The 18951-nt window shown below is 40.4% G+C and overlaps 1 protein-coding gene across 1 annotated transcript in view; it reads left to right on the top strand.

The window, feature by feature from the left end:
- The window catches only part of CD302 (CD302 molecule), a 39393-nt gene that overhangs the window by 10510 nt on the left and 9932 nt on the right, over nucleotides 1-18951 (top strand). The window contains exons 2-4 of the mRNA XM_073305597.1: nucleotides 7029-7142; nucleotides 9595-9717; nucleotides 12466-12639. Coding sequence (XP_073161698.1) covers nucleotides 7029-7142; nucleotides 9595-9717; nucleotides 12466-12639 — 411 coding nt within the window. The remainder of the gene's footprint in view (nucleotides 1-7028; nucleotides 7143-9594; nucleotides 9718-12465; nucleotides 12640-18951) is intronic.

The following is an 18951-nucleotide window of genomic DNA, read 5'->3' as shown; positions in this document are numbered from 1 at the left end:
GGGACCAAAGCCCAAGCCCCACCGCTCAGGACAGAAACCAAAGCCCAAGGCCCATCACCCCAGGCTGAAGCCTGAGCCCCTCCACCTAGGGCTGAAGCCCTTGGGCTTCAGCTTTAGGCCCGCTGCCCATGGCAATGGGGCTCAGGCTTTGCCCCCACCCCCTTCCCAGGGCAGCGGGGCTCAGGCAGGCTCAGGCTTCGGTCCCCCCTCCTAGAGTCATGTAGCAATTTTTGTTATCAGAAGGGGGTTGCAGTCTTATGGTCCCATAATGGTAATCACCAGCATAATTTAATAGTATGCAAAAAAAAAAAGTTAGTGCAGGACAAACAATCTCAACCAGAAGACAACAGTGAGTTGTAAATACTTAAATTGTTTTTACAATGAGAAATGGTTGTAAGAGATTAGAGAAAACAGGCTGACCATGTCTTCCCGTTTCTTTCCTTTGCTATCTCTTTCCTTCCCGAGAACCTCCCCATTCCAAAGGGTCTCTGGGTGTGTCTGCTCTGCATTTGGACCGTGTGATTGCAGCACAGGCAGATGTACTCAAACTAGCTTTAATCTAGCTAATGGGAATACCAATAGCCGTGAAGTTGAGGCAGTACAGGCTAGCTAGCCACACAGGTAAATAGCCCAGATCTTAGGCAGGCTTATACAGCTTGCACTGAAGCAGCTTCATTGCTGTTGGTACTTGTGCCAGCTAGTTCAAATGTCTACATCTGCATCAATCATACCTCTGATTGCAGTGCAGACATACCCAATTACTGAGTCTTTCACCAGCACTTCCCCTGCAATACATCTCTGAAGTTTGAGTGGCTTTTTTATGTTTTTTCATTCAGTTGGCTAAGGGTTCCCCACTTCCTCTCCTGTGGCTCAGCAAATGTGCCAATTTAATTTTGCATTATGCAGCTAAAGTGATGTGCTTAATGCTGCTAGTTTAGGCCCCATGTTCCCCTGCTTTGGCAGTCAAGAATCTTTTCTGCCGTTATAGTTAAAAGCTAACTTGGGATGGGTGTGATTTTTTTTCAAAAGCACCTGAGTGAAAATCAATTAGGCTGGAGCTCCTAAGATGTTTAGGTGCTTTCAAAACTCTCACACTGTGTGTGGCATGTTCACTTGCTCTCTGCTCAGGGATATATTGAGAAGCCATTAAATTAAAGAGTGGATACATGAAAAATGTTTAAACCTTCTATTTAAAAGATGCAGAAGGAAATATATCTAAAATGACTTCAAGTTATAAATGTGCTGAGTTATGAGGCTCCTGCTAAACAAACAATGAAGTAATGCTGTTTTTTTTAAACTGTAGCATTTTTAGAAACCTTTTGCTTAATTCAAAGTTAGATGAAAGTTTAAAAAGATAACAGTAAATGAAAAGAAAGAAACAAAGATTCCCCCCCCACACCCCACATAAAGTGTTGTATGTGCCTGTTCAACCCAGGTGGAATGTGATCCAGCTATTCGTTGGTTCATTTGAAGCAAATGAAGTTGATGACATGGAAGTGGTTAAAGGTAGTATGTAAGTGGGAGGTGTACAGCAAAGTGGCGGGTAGCTAGAGAAGGTTCAGTCCCAAAATTTATCTCGGCCTAATCATTTTGTGAGCCACCCCACTGCCTGCATGCATGCCCAGCTCAACAAGTGAAGCCCTGGAATCTGGTGGTGCTAAGGCCAGGAAGTGGGCAGGACATTGTGGGGTGAGGGCCCTGCTTGCATACTGGATTCCTGGCAAATGGAACTAGATTTCTCAGTCCCAGCCGGGGATGCTGGCTTCTGGTTCATGAGTGGTGCTTCCCGGAAAGGTTGAAGTTTGCAAAGTGACAGTTGGTGGAGGCTCCAACAGGCAGGGAGACTCAGAAGCCACATCTGGTGCAGAATATGGGGGAAGAGGAGCTATGGTAGACCAGTCTGAGTGGAGATCTGGGGAATTCCCAAGAGGAGGAGATATGGCTTCCACAGATCGGAGAGTAGAATCCCCACACTGGGGGTTGGGATGAAGTTCACTGGGACAGGGTGAGAGCCCTGAGGGAAGGAGGGATCTTGTGGGGATGGTGGGGAGAGGAGTCCTGGGGGAAAGGAGTCCTGGGGGAAAGAAGAATCTTGAGGAAATGGGGGTGGGGGAGTCCTGGAGAAGGGAGAAATCCTGCAGCCCCGTACCTGGTAGGGCCAGGAAGGAATGGGGGGGGGTGTTTTTGCAGCGGGAGGGCCCCACCTGAATGTATGCGCATCAAGTGGCACTGGAGCAGACTTCTCCGTATCTGCATGTAGCAGCCCAGGAAGAGCCAACGGGCCAGAGTTGGGAGCCAGGCTGAGCCCCAGGGGACAGGAGCTGCCATTGTGTGGTGAGTGCAGGGTAGTCTCGCCCTTCCACTCCCAAAAAAATATTTTCAGCAGCCACCTATAGTATAGAATGGTGTTGCAAGAATACTGGAAGGTCTAGAAGGAAACATCAAATCTAAAATAACCACTTCTAAAAAGGTTTGTTCTCACTCCTTTCACATATCATGGCACTGGCTGAACACTCAGGTCAAAGTTCAAATAATTTCTTCCTTCGTTGGCTCACGCCATAGAGAAATCCATTTGTTTTGTGGCATTATTCAGTCCTTCTGAGGATGAAGACTGTTTACTTTAATCTATTTGTAAGGCCCTCATCATTAGTATATGAGCACCTCCCAAGTATTTAAAAATATAAATAATGTGTAATATCCCTTTCCAGCCTACAGGAGAAATAACTTGCTTTTAGTTTATATTTGTGTGTGTGTGAGAGGTAGTGGGTGTGGGGAGTGTAACTTACTGAAGATAAACTACATTGAGGAGAGATCAGTTTTGCATTTAGGGCCGGTTCCACAGCCTATTTAAAATTGGGCCCCTTTAACATGTCTTAAATTAGGCACCCAAAAATGGAGGTTCTCAAAATCACTTGTCACTCCAGAAAATTTTGCCTACATTCTTCTGATGCTTTCTTACATTCTCTACGCTGCTTAAAAGCCACTGGATTTTGACAGTTTTAATTGGAAGCTATGTAGAAAAGTACTGTTTCTACTAGGGTTTTCTGTCATCAGTTTATAATTACTATAATTACTATTACAAAAAATTAGGTGTTTCCAATATAATTTAAATATTTTGCATTTATCAGGTAAAAATGCAGTATCTGATCATGCTTACACAGAATGTTTCAGTGCTGGAAGGTGTGGAGTTAATTCCTTCTAATGTATGAATGTATTAGTTTTTGGTCATTTAAATGGTATGTGCTATCAATGTCTTGTAGCTTTTGTGTTTTATCAGAGTAGCCTGGAACTTCAGGATAAATAAAATGTAATAACCAAATAATAAGTAAGAGATCTGCATTTGTATTTTTTTAATGATTTATTTAGGAAGTTTTAACAAGCTTACAGATCCTTGCCATGTAAATATCAGAGACAAAATAATAATAATTACAACAGTGAGCTTTTGTTTAGAGATTATACAGGAATATAGTAATCTCATCTCTCTCTTTAACAGGGTGTTACCATATTACACGTGAGTTTCATTACGCTACCCATCTCATCACTAGTGATTTTTATTAAATTGAATGAACTCTCTTGGATCTGCATTTGTAGGACTGGGTGATGCAGTGTGCTAAAATGATAGCCCCTTTTTATATTTCGAGGATATATTTTTATATTTCACCTTCCTGTGCAGCATAGGACATGAGTCACTTGGAGATTTAAATTATTGTAAATGGTGGCTTCTCTGAAACTTGAAGTCTTTAAAACATGATTTGAAAACTTCAGTAACTCAGCCAGAGAGGTTAGGGGTCTATTACAGGAGTGGGTGGGTGAAGTTCTGTAACCTGCAGTGTTCAGGAGATAATCATGATGGTCCTTTCTGACCTTAAAGTCTATGAGGCTGAATGCAAATAGAAAGACTCCCATGGACTTCAGTGGTGTTTTAGATCAGGTTCTTCATTTGAAAAGTGGTGAGATCTGTGGTCATTCATATGACATAAGAATAGAAGAATGGCCATACTGGGTTAGACCAAAGGTCTGTCTAGCCTAGTAGTCTGTCTCTTGCAGTGGCCCGTGCCAGATGCTTCACAGGGAATGAACAGAACAGGGCAATTTTGAGTGATCCATCTCCTGTCATCCACTCCCACCTTCTTGCAGTTTGAGGATTAGGGATACCCAGAGCATGGGGTTGCATCCTGACCATCTTGGCTAATAGGTATTGATGGACCTGTCTTCCAGAAACTTATCTAGTTCCTTTTCAACTACACTTTTGCCCTTTACAATATCCCACGGCAGTATCCACAGGCTGACTTTGCATTATGTGAAGAAGTACTTCCTTATATTTGTTTTAAACCAGTTGCTTATTAATTTCATTGGGTGACCCCTAGTTCTTGTGTTATATGAAGGGGGTAAATAGCACTTTCCTGTTCACTGTCTCCATATCATTCATGATTTTATGGACCTCTATAATATCCCCCCTTTGTCGTCTCTTTTCTAATCTGAACAGTCCCAGTCTTTTTAATCTCTTCTTGTATGGAGCAGCTCCATACACCTAATGGTTTTCGTTGCCTTTCTCTGTACTGTTTCAAATTCTAATCTTTCTTAAAATAGGGTGACCAGAACTGCACACAGCATTCTATGTGTGGGCATATCATGGATATATAGTTCCACTATGATATTTCCTGTTTTATTATTTATTCCTTTCTTAATGATTCCTAACACTGTTGGCTTTTTTGACGGCCACTGCATAGTGAGCAGATGTTGAGATGATTTTTTCCAATGTGCATTATTTTGCACTTATCAGTATTGAATTTAATCTACCAAAATGTCCCCAAGTAACCCAGTTATGTGAGATCGCTTTGTAACTCTTCTCAGTCAACTTTGGACTTAAATATCGTGTGTAATTTTGTATTGTCTGAAAACTTTACCACCTCACTGTTCACCCCCTTTCCCAGATAATTTATGAGTATGTTGAACAGCACAGGTCCCAATACAAGTCCTTTGGGGACCCCTGCTATTTACTAATTTATCAATTGTGAAAACTGACCGTTTACTTTGTTTCCTAGCTTTTAACCAGTTACTGATTAAACAGGGACCTTGTCTCTTACCCCATAACTGCTTAGTTTGCTTAAGAGCCGTTGGTGAGGGACCTTGTCAAAGACTTTCTGAAAGTCCAAGTGTGCTATATCCACTGGATCACCCTTGTCCACATGCTTGTGAACTCCGTCAAAGAATTCTAATAGATTGGTGAGGGATCACTTCTCTTTACAAAAGTTATGCGACTCTTCCCCAACATATTGTGTTTATCTATGTGTCTGATAATTTTGTTCGTTACTGTAGTTTCAACCAGTTTGCCATGTGTGGAAATAAGGTCCATGTTCTAGGTCCAGCTCCTTTGAAAATCTACCTTCTGCTTTCACAAGCCTCACCGTTTTGGTCAGCAGTTTCATTGGAATGTTCCTGTCATGGGAGGTCGTTATCATGGAGGGATAAGTGATCTCTTAGGTAGCTAAGGCCAATCCAATAGAGGACTTTGAATATGAGGATGAATCCTTGAATTGAATTCCCTATTCAATGCAGAGAGCAGAGTGCTCAGGTAATGTGTTCCTTGTGGTCTGTGTTGCTAGGTAGACTGACCCCCAAAATAGGTAATAAAGAGAAATGCTGGTTTTGATTCTTTAGAGTCACACATCTTTTTGTAACTTCTAAAAGGACATGATTAAGTGAGGTGGGTTTGGGAACACTAGTGAGTGGAAGCACAGACCAGAGGAAGACACTGCTTTCAGAATGAAAATATATTGTTTTGGTTAGTTGTCAAGTCTGTCTTTTCTTTTCTCCTTCCTGCACATTGAGCCTTCAAGTAGCAGTTATATAGTGTGTCCCCAACTATATATTTTCTTACTGAATTTATTTCTCTTTTCATGCTCTCTTATGGAAAATAACTGGTAAGCTGAAATGCCATAAGAGAGGTAGAAGGCAAGAGTAGGTAGTAAAAGAGCATGTAGTCCAAAAACAAAAGTGTTGACCAAAAAACAAGTCATTACAACTTTGTGCTGTATAGACAGAGGAATCACTGAGCTGGGAGGTGACAGTCGTTCTCTGTTTGGTACTGATGAAATCACTCCCACATTACTCTGAGTTTTAGGTACCTCAGTACCTGAAAGAAGGTGATAAAGTGGAGGAAATTCAGGAAAAAGCAATAAAAATAGCTAAGAGGATGAAGGAATTGACTTATGATGAAAGTAAATGAATACATATAACTTGTTCAGGTGAGTAAAGGGCAAATATGATGCTACCAGCCATTATTCAAAGGATGTAAACACGAGTGAGCAAGATGACAACATTTACTTATACTTATGTTATATACTTATGTTTAGAGTGGTCTAAAGTTATCTAGTTCAGAGTAATGGGATAAATAAATATCATGGTGACGGGCTCTTTATAAATGCCTAGAAAAAAGCAAAGGACAAATTAAACTGAATATAAGGGCAGTCTCCTAACTGGTAGTGCTTATTTGAATTACTGTAACATCTGGGAGCCCTAATCACGGACCAGGACCCCGTTGTGCTGATGTACAAACAGAACAAAAAGGCATCCCTTAGCAGTGATATCAGTGAGATATGTCCAGAATATCCCAAGGGAATGGTGGAAGGCCTTCCTTCTACTGGAGACCTTAACAATTAAATTAGCCAAATTAATGGAGAATAAACTCTAAAAAACAGAATACTGGCTAGAGGAGGGGGTTTGGTGAGCTAATGAATCTTTTGTGTCTCTGATTTCTCTGCTATATCACACATCCTCATGTCCTGTATTTGTTCTTCGTCTGACCTGGTAAATTACATTCTTAAGTATATTGTATTTATTTTTACTCCAGATGTTTTTTTTTAATTAATTGTTTTCATGCTCCAGCAGAGATGCATACAGTCCAGAAAGACAAACTGCATTATTTTTCTTTTCATCTACATTGCCATTTGAAACAATTTCTTCATATCAACCACTATACTACTATTTAGTGTTTAGAATAATGATGTTTGCTCTTCTCTGTATAGAATGCCCTTCCTCTGCTTGGATTCCATTTGGAAGTAGCTGCTATATTTTTCTTCAAGGCACATTAGATGAATTGGACAGTATTGATGATGCCAGAAATCTCTGTAAAGATAATGGTACTGTAATCCGTCTCTTTTATTTCTGATGCATTATTAAGAGATATGTACTCTGGTTGCATTTAATGAATAACTGTATTATTTTAGGACATTATTGTTATTAAACACGCTAAAATAATAAAGGTAATTAAACATCATTTTGAGAACACAAGTGGACCAGGAAAGAAATTTCCCCCTTGTGTGGCAAAGGCATTGCACATTTGGCTAAATGCATTTTTTGTCTTTCTTTGAAGCACCAAGTACTAGTTACTGGTCTGATCTGATCCAATACAGCCAATCCTGTGTTTCTGGTGAATAGTACTGTCATCTAGATGGATAGCTGTCGAGCCTTGTGATTTAAGCTGACTTCACAGATTTTTTACTGTCACCCATGACTTTCTCAGTAGTCAAAGTATGGTAGTAGAGCAACTGCTTTTTTAATACTTCACCTCGATGGATGAGCTTCCAAATGTTCTTCAAGTTTTACTGGTGTTTATCTGAGAACGGGGACTGCAGTGGCAGTCAGATGCTCTGGAAACGCTTCCATATCCTTGTTAGAACAAGAGATTACCACAATTTTTGCTGTGTTAAGCATATATGATATCTCACCAGGTAACCCTGGACCCGAGTCCTTGCCTCAGTGTTCTCTGTAAAGTCTGGAAGTGGCTGTCATTCTCTCATTTTTCATTACTGCTTTCCCCCCACAGTAAAAAATCATAGATGTAGACTTAAAATTTCAGTCTAGATTCTTCTTTTAGCCCTCCATGGCAGAGGAGGTGCAAGGAGTCTTCCCTAGACCCCCGCCCCACCCCATCCCAGCCCCCATTCACAGCTAGGCAAATTCATGGTACTGCTCTTGGAACAGGAAGAACAGCAGAGTCTGATGAGGACACAGGTGTTGTTCGATTCTCTGATGGGAAGGGAAAGAGAAACCGTTACCCTGCCAGCTAAGCCAAGCTCTTGCTTTACTCTGTAACATAGTGTAGCAGTAGGCTTTCCTCTGCGGCATTCCCAGAAGCATTGTGCCTGCCTCATATATTGTTGCCAGAGCAGTGCATGTCCACATCCTCTCCTTGCCACAGGGCGAGGACTTAAAGCCACAGACCAATAATAGTTCCTTCCTCTGGAATACCATCATTTTCTTTCAATGGCAGTGAAAGTAAAAAAATATAAACTGTACTGACATCTCCACCGTTATAACCTGGAATATATGGTTAAAGAGACTGTCCATAATAGCTTGCGTATTACATCACTTATTCCGTAGGGACACAGTTTACTGTTTGTTTGTTTTAAATGGAAGATTACTTTGGTTTTTTTGCCATTTTTGGTTCAGTCCTATACTTGCTAATGGGAATGGGAAAATTCCCAGTGGTTTCAAATGGAACATGATTAAGGTTACAATTTTGTCATGGATATTTTTAGTAAAACTCATGGATAGGTCACAGGCAATAACCAAAAATTCACAGAAGCCGTGACTCGTCCCTAACTCTTACTAAAAGCATCCCTGACAAAATGGGGAGGGAAGAAGGTCCATCACCCTGCCCCACTGAATGCAGCAGCAGGGAGCTGCGCCCCCCACTCCTGCCCAGTGCCTGGAAGGCACCCCTGTCCATGGGGCTAGGAGCTGGGGGGGCCCCCACTGCTGCGGCTGAGAGATCTGGGGGGTTTCCTGCTGCCGCAGCAGCTGGACTTCTGTAGGGCACCAATGTCACGGAAAGTCACGGAATCCGTAACCTCCGTGACGTACTGGTAGCCTTAAATATGATCAGCTATTCAACATTTTTTTAACATTCAACTTACTATTCTAAATTTTATTTTATATTGTCTTACTTTACAGTGGAAAAATGGTTATGAAAAATCAGCTGAGCACTGGCAAGAAATTTCTGAAGCAGAATGCTGTTTCAACTTTTAGCTATTTCAGAGTAGTGCTTATGTATTAAACAAAAAGGTTTGGGCTTACTTATGTGTATGTGAAGATCTTTCCCATAGCTGAGTAATATTTTAAAGAGATCTGTATTGCAAACAGCATGTAAATGATATGATGATACTGTAAGTTACAAAAGAGCTTAAATTTTGTGTTTCTTTTAAATGATCCACTAGTAGTCAGTATAGTCAAATTGACTACAAAATCTGAGACACATCAAGGGAAAAAAAGATTACAAATCAACTCTTTGATCTAATTAAATTATCTAAATTGTTTAGATTTTTTTCAGATTACATACTTAAATGTCTAAGTACATGTGTGTTTGCTAACATCTTAAATGGCATTTGTATGACACTATGTGAATGTATTGTATATCCTGTCAGTCTGTCATTGCACTGCTGGGTAATGTATGTACACAATTGATTGGTTACTGGGTGGATCAGTATGTTCAGATGCCTTTCATATAGTATTTATAGTTGTTTCACTTCTGTTGCATGAAACGTGCTTTCAAAATTAGATTTATAGGGGCATTTTTTTTTTCAAATGCAGCTTCTGGAGCAGACATTATTAGTATAAAAAATAAAGAGGAGAATACATTTATACAGGAAACATTAAAAAATCACTGGCAAGTCCCTGATTATATTTCGTTGGGCATGTTCTTTGACACAGATGGTAAGTGAGAACTACCTTGTTGATATCTTAATACTTTGTCTCTCTTAACTGTAGAAAATGCATGTCTTTGTGGTGGAATTATTAAATTACACAGCAGCCTCAGTTCTTTTCTTATTGAAAAGGTGTCCACATCCAAAAAAACAATTGCCATGCTCATCAGAACCATTGTTGGCATTGTCAGGGATTGAATGAGAATAGACACATAGCTCATCTCTCAGCCCTAGATGGTCCCTCCAAATCTGGGTTGAGACATGTCAGCAGAGGACTACATGGAAGCTTGTATTGCTGCTGTCTGTGCTATACCTATGTGGAGGATAAATACAGGATTATCTCCAGGTCTCTCAATCTGACAACTTTGACAAGCCCCATATCCATTTTCACAGATGATGGTTATAAGCATCTTTATGTGATGTTTGCGTAGTTATAGAAACACTCTTGCTTGCTTTTCTCCATTCACATCAATAGCTAAAAAAACTGTAAATAAAATTTGTCCCTTTGTATATACGTACTAACTTCAGAAACACTATGTAAATCTGGAGTAACAACACTGAAATTAATGGATTATTTTGACTTTACGTATCTGAGAACAGAATTTAGCCCAGAGAAGAGAACATGATTTTGCTAGAGATCTTGAATCATAGAACTGTAGGACTGGAAGGGACCTCAAGAGATCATCTAGTGCAGACCCCTGCACTCACGGCAGGACTAAGCATTATCTAGACCATCCCTGACAGGTGTTTGTCTAACCTACTCTTAAAAATCTCCAATGATGGAGATTCCACAACCTCCCTAGGCAATTTATTCCAGTGCTTAACCACCCAACCATTAGGGATTTTTTCCTAATGTCCAACCTAAACCGACCTTGCTGCAATTTAACCCCCTTGCTTCTTGTCCTATCCTCAGAGGTTAAGGAGAACAATTTTTCTCCCTTCCTCCTTGTAACAACCTTTTATGTACTTGAAAACTGTTATCATGTCCCCTCTCAGTCTTCTCTTCTCCAGACTAAACAAACCCAATATTTTCAATCTTCCCTCATACGTCATGTTTTCTAGACCTTTAATCATTTTTGTTGATTTTGTTCATCTTTCCTGAAATGTGGTGTCCAAAACTGGACACCATACTTCAGTTGAGGCCTAATCAGCATGGAAAAATCTTGACTTTTATTAAGCATGGGGAATGTTATTGCATGCTACACTTCTTTCATTGCCCCAGAACAACAGCAAAAGATAAGGTTAATTCTTTTTAAGTTTCCTACTACTTTGTGTAATATGCTTTCCTATTACATAAATTGTGTTCTGTTCTAGCCTGTATATGTGGCCATCTCCTTATGATGTGCCTCTTTCTGGATGTGGCTTTGAACTGCTTGCTGAGGGATGACTAATATTTATTAAATTACAGATTATCATCATTTGAATCCCTCTCTCTTGGGTCCCAAGCACTGTACCCTAAGAGCCCAAAGTCCCTTTCATTAAGGGAGCAGAGTAGGGATGTAAAACTTGCCTCTATGTCTTTAATAAAATCCTGATTTATTTTTCTTCTGCATATCTAAGAAAATCAGTTTTATGTCAGAATCTGAGGCTCGTTATTACATGCTAGTTTAAAGCGCAGTTCAGAAGTAACAATGGTGCTGGATTTATTATTCCCGTTACACAGATGGGAAATTGAATGAGAGAGAGAGAAAGTGACTTGTCCAATGTCGCACATTAAGTCTGGCAGGCACTGTAACCCAGGTGCCTGAGCCAAGGTTTGGCACCTTAACTGTGAGACCAACCTTCCTCCTCTGGACTCCCTAATACCAGGATCCTCACTGTGTCCCTGCAGGGAAAATCCTCATTTTTTTTCCAAGATTCTTTTTATCTCCTCCTTTGCTGCGCTTATTTTCTTTGGTGGAAGCTTCCATGAAGATACTACAAACCTCAAAACTCTCTCTTGGCCGGGACACAGGTGTGTGACTTCTGTTCACAATAAATTCTACAGGGTTCATGGTGTGGATTATCAAGTCCATTTCCTACATCAAGGAGAGTTTGACATTATTAGTTTATCTAGATTAATGATCATTCTGATGTCCCTAGTCCTAAAGGATCATTCTACTGGTTTTAGGAGTTTTGCGAGTTACCAGCAGGCTGAGGACAGGCTAAAGACTGAGCTTGTGATCTGGAGAATAGTGTATATTAAAGAGCTCCTGGTCCTGACATAAAATCCTTCCCATGCTCACAAAGGGGAAGACCAGAAAAGCATCAAAGCTAATATGTAAGCAGCAGTGTAAGCAATTTGTGTAGGAATTATAAGCCTGCTTTGGTATGCAAAAGGATGGAAGCCCAGCCACATGGCTAACATGACTGAATATGCATCATGAACACAAAAGGAATGGTCTCTAGGAAAAAGAGATGTTTGATCCCAAACTGGCAACCACATATGATACGTCCAAGAGCAATGAGTATATCCTTTATGAGAAAGGAGCAGTAACCAGTGCCCTGAAGCATGGGGATCTGGCCCAAATGTCAGCCTGTTGTATGGTGGCAGAATTTCTCTTCTCCAAGAAGCTCTTGAGAGCATATGTTGGACACGAACTGCATCTCTCACTGCACTGGATTTGAAGCATGTTGCCAGGATGCAGCCTGTACAAAGTACCAAGAAATAGCTTCAAAATGTTTAGTTTTCTTTTAAATTCAATTATTTTGTTTGATTTGTCAGTGTGAAAAACTGTTTTTCCATGAATGACATAATGTATAATTCCTTCAATCACAGATAATGCTTTTAAATGGTTTGACAAGTCGGAAATGAAATTTACCAATTGGATTGAAGAGGAGAGCAATGAGGAGCTCCTGAACACATGTGCTTCTATGTACACTAAGTCCGGGGGATGGAAAAAAATCAGTTGTGAAGATCTTCCTCTGACAGGGACCCTTTGTAAAACAGCCTGTAAGTACAATGTGGGTCTACATCACATGACCTCTCTCCTTCTTTCTCTGTACAGACAGACAGACACACACATATATTAAACTTTAGATTATAGCAGGTTACAATCAAACGTTAACATACTACACTGTACATTACTTGTTCAGGATCAGGTTAATATTCAAAGAACCTGGCATTTTGGCTTGCTAGCTTGGAAGCCCTCCTCCTCTGAATACACTAGAAAAGATTACCAAATTTCTAAATACCTGTCCTCTTTTTGGCACTTCTCTTTTGTACATACTTGGTGTCAAGTTGCAGTGGGGGAGGTTTAGATTGGATATTAGGAAAAACTTTTTCACTAAGAGGGTGGTGAAACACTGGAATGCATTACCTAGGGAGGTGGTAGAATCTCCTTCCTTAGAGGTTTTTAAGGTCAGGCTTGACAAAGCCCTGGCTGGGATGATTTAACTGGGAATTGGTCCTGCTTCGAGCAGGGGGTTGGACTAGATGACCTTCAGGGGTCCCTTCCAACCCTGATATTCTATGATTCTATGAAGGGGTCATATTTTTCCAGTAGTGCTCAATAAAGAGTCTAGCTGCTAACAATAGAAAATAAATAATTTGCCCTTTGTTTAAAATGCAGATCCTTTACAGAAGCATTCAGTAAGCACGTCAGGGGATCTCCAGGAAGTTGGAATTTTGACATCAGATGAATCTCTTTAATTTCCTCCCAAACTCATATAATTGTTAGACCACAACCACTATATGTGCAAGTATGTTCCACTTTCCCAAAACTGCCCCACTCACAGAAAACCCCTCTAATAGCATCTCCCAAGTAGATGGATCTTAACTGGAGTCAAATGCCATCTATACAATAATTTATACAAATTTTCTTTATGAGCTACCCAAGTTAAAGATGCATATCACCTTTCCCATGTATACATCCAGATTGATTTCTTTGTCCAAATCCTTCTTCTATCTTTTTATCTGGGTTGTTTTCTTATCAACATCTTTTTCCATCAAAATTGTATATATCTTAGAAATTAAACCTTTTGTTCCAGCTTCCTCCTGGGTCAGCTCCTCAACTCTTGTTGAGGAGCTCTAGTTAGAGCTGCCTTGTATCCAGATTTAACAATACAATGTTTGACTTGTAAATACTGAAAATATGGGATCTTTATATTATTTTCATTATTACATACTGTTGATATGCTTTCAAATCAGGATTTAGGAATAAATGTCTGAATTCAGTAATCTCAGCTCTTCTACACAGTTAAGAGACACTTCGATATTTCTTTGGAATAAATTCCTGATTGATAATGGAAATAGCTGAGAGAGCTTTGGCAACAAGAATTTAGAAAATTTGTCCAAAACCGCTAAGGTGGTCTGGATGAATGGGTGACTTTTTATTTTTGGTGATCTAAATTTCTTTCTAACTCAGCAACTACTATGAATAGCTGTATTTGGGCTCCATTATTGTTAGTTTTATGCACTGTTTGGATGTTTATTGTTAATCTAGTTTATCACATCTTTTAACTGTGATATATAACAATAACATGCCAAATTAAGGAAGCTAGTCCATCCCACTTTTTGAAATCGCCCTGAGTCTTTTATGCTTCCTTGTGAATTTTAATAGAATATCCTGCCATGTTTCTAATGTCATGTCAGGTATACCTACAGGGATGCACTGAAACAAAAATAACAACTTTGAAAGGACATTCATTTTTATTGAGGCTACCCTGAGTAGCCAAGAAATGTTGTGTTTGTTCCATTCCTCCAACTGTTTTATTATATTATTCCACACTGGAGGGTAATTTCCCTTAAAGAGATTTTTATGTTTCTCCACAATATTTACACCTACACATTTTAAAGATTCCTTTACCCATTTAAATTTATGTAGCTCACCACAGTTTGTTTTGAGCTTTTGGGAATATTAATTCCTAAAATTTCAGATTTATTGTTATTTTGAAGCCTGACACCTGCCTAAGGTCCAGAGTCAATTGTTATATAACTTTTAATAAGGCTTCTGACTCCTGCAAATATAACAAGACATTGTCCACATGCAAAGCTATTTTGTGTTCTAATCCAGAAGACATTTTGATGCCCTTTACCCAGGGGCTACTTCTTACCTTTATTGCAGGGGTCTCAAACTCAGTTTACCTTAGGGCCAATGCCAGTCCTCAAATCCTCCCAGTGGGCCAATAATCCCAGTGGGTCACTGAAGATGGTGTTCAGAAAAGAAAACATTTATATTGTATGTTTAATTTCAAATTTCTTAGAAATAATAAAACTGTCATACCTTCAGGATTGCAGCAAATCCTGTTGAAACCTTCAGGATTGCAGCAAGGTGTGCATCAGATAGTTGTGTTTGGTATTTTGACTTGTTTATATTCGTTGTGGAAAAAAGTGATGCTGCCTCCATGGCTGACTCTGCCCGGCAACTAGTGATGGTGTCTCTGTCCCTGTCCCCTAGCCAATGGGAGCTGCAGGGGGCAGTACCTGCAGCAGACATTGCTGGCGTCATGGCTGTATGCGTCTCTCCTCAGTGGGCTACAGTGGGGAGGTTCTTGGGCCTCAGGTGGCCCGTGGTCCGGGACTTGGAGACCCCTGCTTTATTGCAAATGGCTTCATTGCCAAAGCAAACAACAGGGGGAATAACAGGCAACCCTGGCTATACCCCTTAACAAATTAAAAGGAGGCGATTGATGACCATTAACCAAAGCAGATGCTTGAGGATGAGTATATAGTGCCGACATGCCCCTATAACACTGATTTCCAAAATCTCTCTGAGGTGCTCATGTTCCAGACAGTCGAAGGCTTTCTCAACATCCAAAGAAAGTAGCACACGGGAAGTATGGCTAGAATTAACATTATAGTTCAATTCAGAGTTCTGATATCAGATATTCCTTTGAACAACATAGAATCATAGACTTTAAGGTCAGAAGGGACCATTATGATCATCTAGGCTGACCTCCTGCACAACGCAGGCCACGGAATCTCACCCACCAACTCCTGTAACAAACCCCTAACTTATGTCTGAGTTATTGAAGTCCTCAAATCGTGGTTTAAAGACATAAAGGTGCAGAGAATCCTCCAGCAAGTGACCCATGCCCCACACTGCAGAGGAAGGCGAAAAACCCTAGGGTCTCTGCCAATCTGCCCTGGGGGAAAATTCCTTCCTGACCCCAGATACGACGATCAGCTAAACCCTGAGCATGTGGGCAGGACTCAACAGCCAGACACCCAAGAAAGAATTCTCTGTAGTAACTTGGATCCCATCCCATCACAGGCCATTGGGCATATCTACCATTAGTAGTCGAAGATCAATTAATTGCCAAAATTAGGCTATCCCATCGTATCATCTCCTCCATAAACTTATCAAGCTTTGTCTTGAAGCCAGATATGTCTTTTGCCCCCACTGCTTCCCTTGAAAGGCTGTTCCAGAACTTCAGTCCTCTGATGGTTAGAAACCTTCGTCTAATTTCAAGTCTAAACTTCCTGACTGCCAGTTTATATCCATTTGTTCTTGTGTCCACACTGTACTGAACTTAAATAATTCTTCTCCCTCCGTGGTATTTATCCCTCTGATATATTTATAGATAGTAATCATATCTCCTCTCAGACTTCTTTTAGTTAGGCTAAACAAGCCAAGCTCTTGGAGTCTCCCTTCATAGGACAGGTTTTCCATTCCTCGGATCATCCTAGTTCCCTTCTCTGTACCTGTTCCAGTTTGAATTCATCCTTCTTCAACCTGGGAGACCAGAACTGCACGCAGTATTCCAGATGAGGTCTCACCACTACCTTGTATAACGGTACTAACACCTTATCTCTACTGGAAATACCTCGTCTGATGCATCCCAAGACCACGTTAGCTTTTTTCACGGCCACATCACATTGGTGGCTCATAGACATCCTATGATCAACCAATACTCGGAGGTCCTTCTCCTCCTCTGTTACTTCCAGGTAATGTGTCCCCAGTTTATAACAGAAATTCTTGTTATTAATCCCTAAATGCATGACCTTGCACTTTTCACTATTAAATTTCATCCTATTACTATTATTCCAGTTTACAAGGTCATTGAGATCTTCCTGTGTGATATCCCGGTCCTTCTCTGTATTGGCAAATCCCGACTGGTCCAGGGGAACATATTTGGGCAAGATGACACTCAGGGTACGACTGCACAGCAATTAAACACCCATGGCTGGCCTGGGTCGGCTGTCTTGGGCTCTCAGGGCTTGGGCTGCGGGGCTATAAAATTGCTGTGTTGATGTTCGGGCTTGGGAGGAGCCCAAGCTCTGGGACTCCTTTCCACCCCCCCCCCCCCCAAGAAAAAAGTCTACATAGCAGTCTTGGCTTCAGGGCTAAAGCTCCATAAGCCCAAATCAGCTCACCCGGGCCAGCTGCAGACATACCCATTATCTGTTTGCTAACACCTTTGCATAAATTTTAGCATCAACATTAAATAAATAAATAGGTGTTATGATGCACAATTGTTAAGATCTCTTCCGTCTTTAGGAATTGCCGCAATTGTTGTCTTTCCACAAATCAGGAATCTCATTCCCCTGCAATATATAATACTTTATTTGCCGATTTTAATATGTCATGGAAAGTAGCATCCAGTGTGACCAGTAGATTTCTCCCTTCAGTCTCCTCTGGAATACTCTTAATCCTTGCTATGTTCCTGTGTTCTGTATTTTCCATGTCCTCCATTTTTAATTGTTTTTTTTTCTTTTCTTTTTTCCCCTCAATTATTTGAATTCTTTCATTTAGATTAGTAATGCTGTCCAACTGCTTGATTAATCCTGTTTCCACATCTGATATTTTCCCATTCATATGATTAACTTCATTTTTTATTTCTTTATTATAAGCCTAGAACTCTTTCCTCATCTCCATATTCATCTTTTTTTGTTTTTAACAGCAGGTCCTTCAGGACAGATAGTGACTGGGCTTTCTCCACCTGTCTTCGTAATTTGCTGGAGGGGAAGTTACTCTCTTTAGTAGCCACGTCTTTGTTTTGAGGGAACAGATATTTATATTGGAAGATCTCTTTCCTTTCACAGACATCTAGATCTTCTTGTCTTTCCTTCTTGCTAGTTGCCTCTCTCTAAAGATGGCTCTTGCTGCACTTCTCTTTTATTTGTCTGATCTTTCCAGAATGGCCTCTGCCACACTTCCTCTCCCAGACACAATAGTACAAGTTATTATTTTTTTTAATTTTGCTACACTCACCCCTGTCTCTTTACAGGGTAATGAGGGTCCAGTTAAGTATCTCTGGGCTTGCAGAGTCATTTTTAATATGTTCTGAAAGCTGATGGCACTGGATTCAGTTGCTCAATTTTTCTCCCACAGAGGTTGCTCTGTGGGACTGGGATCTGCCAGTTCTCTTCACCCCCCCCTTTTTTTTCCCTCTCCTGTTTTTCAAAGCTTGCTCTACTGATGGTTATTCAAATTTAAGGCATGGATCTGTGGGTTCAGGTTGGCTTGGTTCTTTTTATCTTTTTAAATCACTTTCATTTATTCCCCCACTGCCATTTATTGCAGAGAACTGGATTATGCCACCATCTTGTTTGCTGCCTTAGCCACACCCCCATAACTGTATTTTTTATAATTTTGTTTCACTATGTGTTTGGTCTTTAACAATTAATAGACTAGATTTCACAGTATGTGTAAAAATAGGCTTTAATGGTGCTATAATTTAAACAGTTCTTCCAGAAACCTTATTCCTCTCTCTCCTTTGGGCTGGTTCTGGGTTGTTTTCCAGTACTCTACTTTGGCCAAGGCCTGATCTACAATAAAAAATTAGTTCGGTTTAATTACATTGGTTATGGGGTAAAAAAATCCATACCCCAGAGAGGCGTAAGTAAGCCAGCCTACATCCCTGTATAGACAGTGCTAGGTGGACAGAAGAATTCTTCCATTCTCCTAGCTACCGCCCTTTGGGGAGGTGCATTACCTATGCCGACAGGAGAATCTCTCCCATCAGCGTAGATAGTGTCTACACTGAAGTGCTACAGCGGCATCAGTGCAGCTGTAGCATTTTAAGTGTAGACAAGCCACAAGTCTTGTGGACTATAAAAGCTATTGTTTTTCTGATTTACTGATAATTATCTGAATTATTGACCCCTTGACTAGCTTGCAGAGAGAATTCATCTAAAGTTCTAGAGGAGTTAACCACATGACTGTGCATATAATTTCAGTCTAAGGGAAGCTACAGAGAAGGAGTGTTCATGCTTATGTTAGAGATCTCTCTGTAGCCTTGCCCTACCACTACTGTCCAGTTGTGTGTTGGTGGGTGATCCTTTTTTGTATAATAGTTCAGTTTTCTAGAAGACAACACC

Source organism: Lepidochelys kempii, chromosome 11 (assembly GCF_965140265.1).
Source record: "Lepidochelys kempii isolate rLepKem1 chromosome 11, rLepKem1.hap2, whole genome shotgun sequence".
Taxonomy (NCBI): Eukaryota; Metazoa; Chordata; order Testudines; family Cheloniidae; genus Lepidochelys; species Lepidochelys kempii.
The sequence above is the reverse complement of the archived record's forward strand: the minus strand, read 5'-3'. Positions and strand labels throughout refer to the sequence as shown.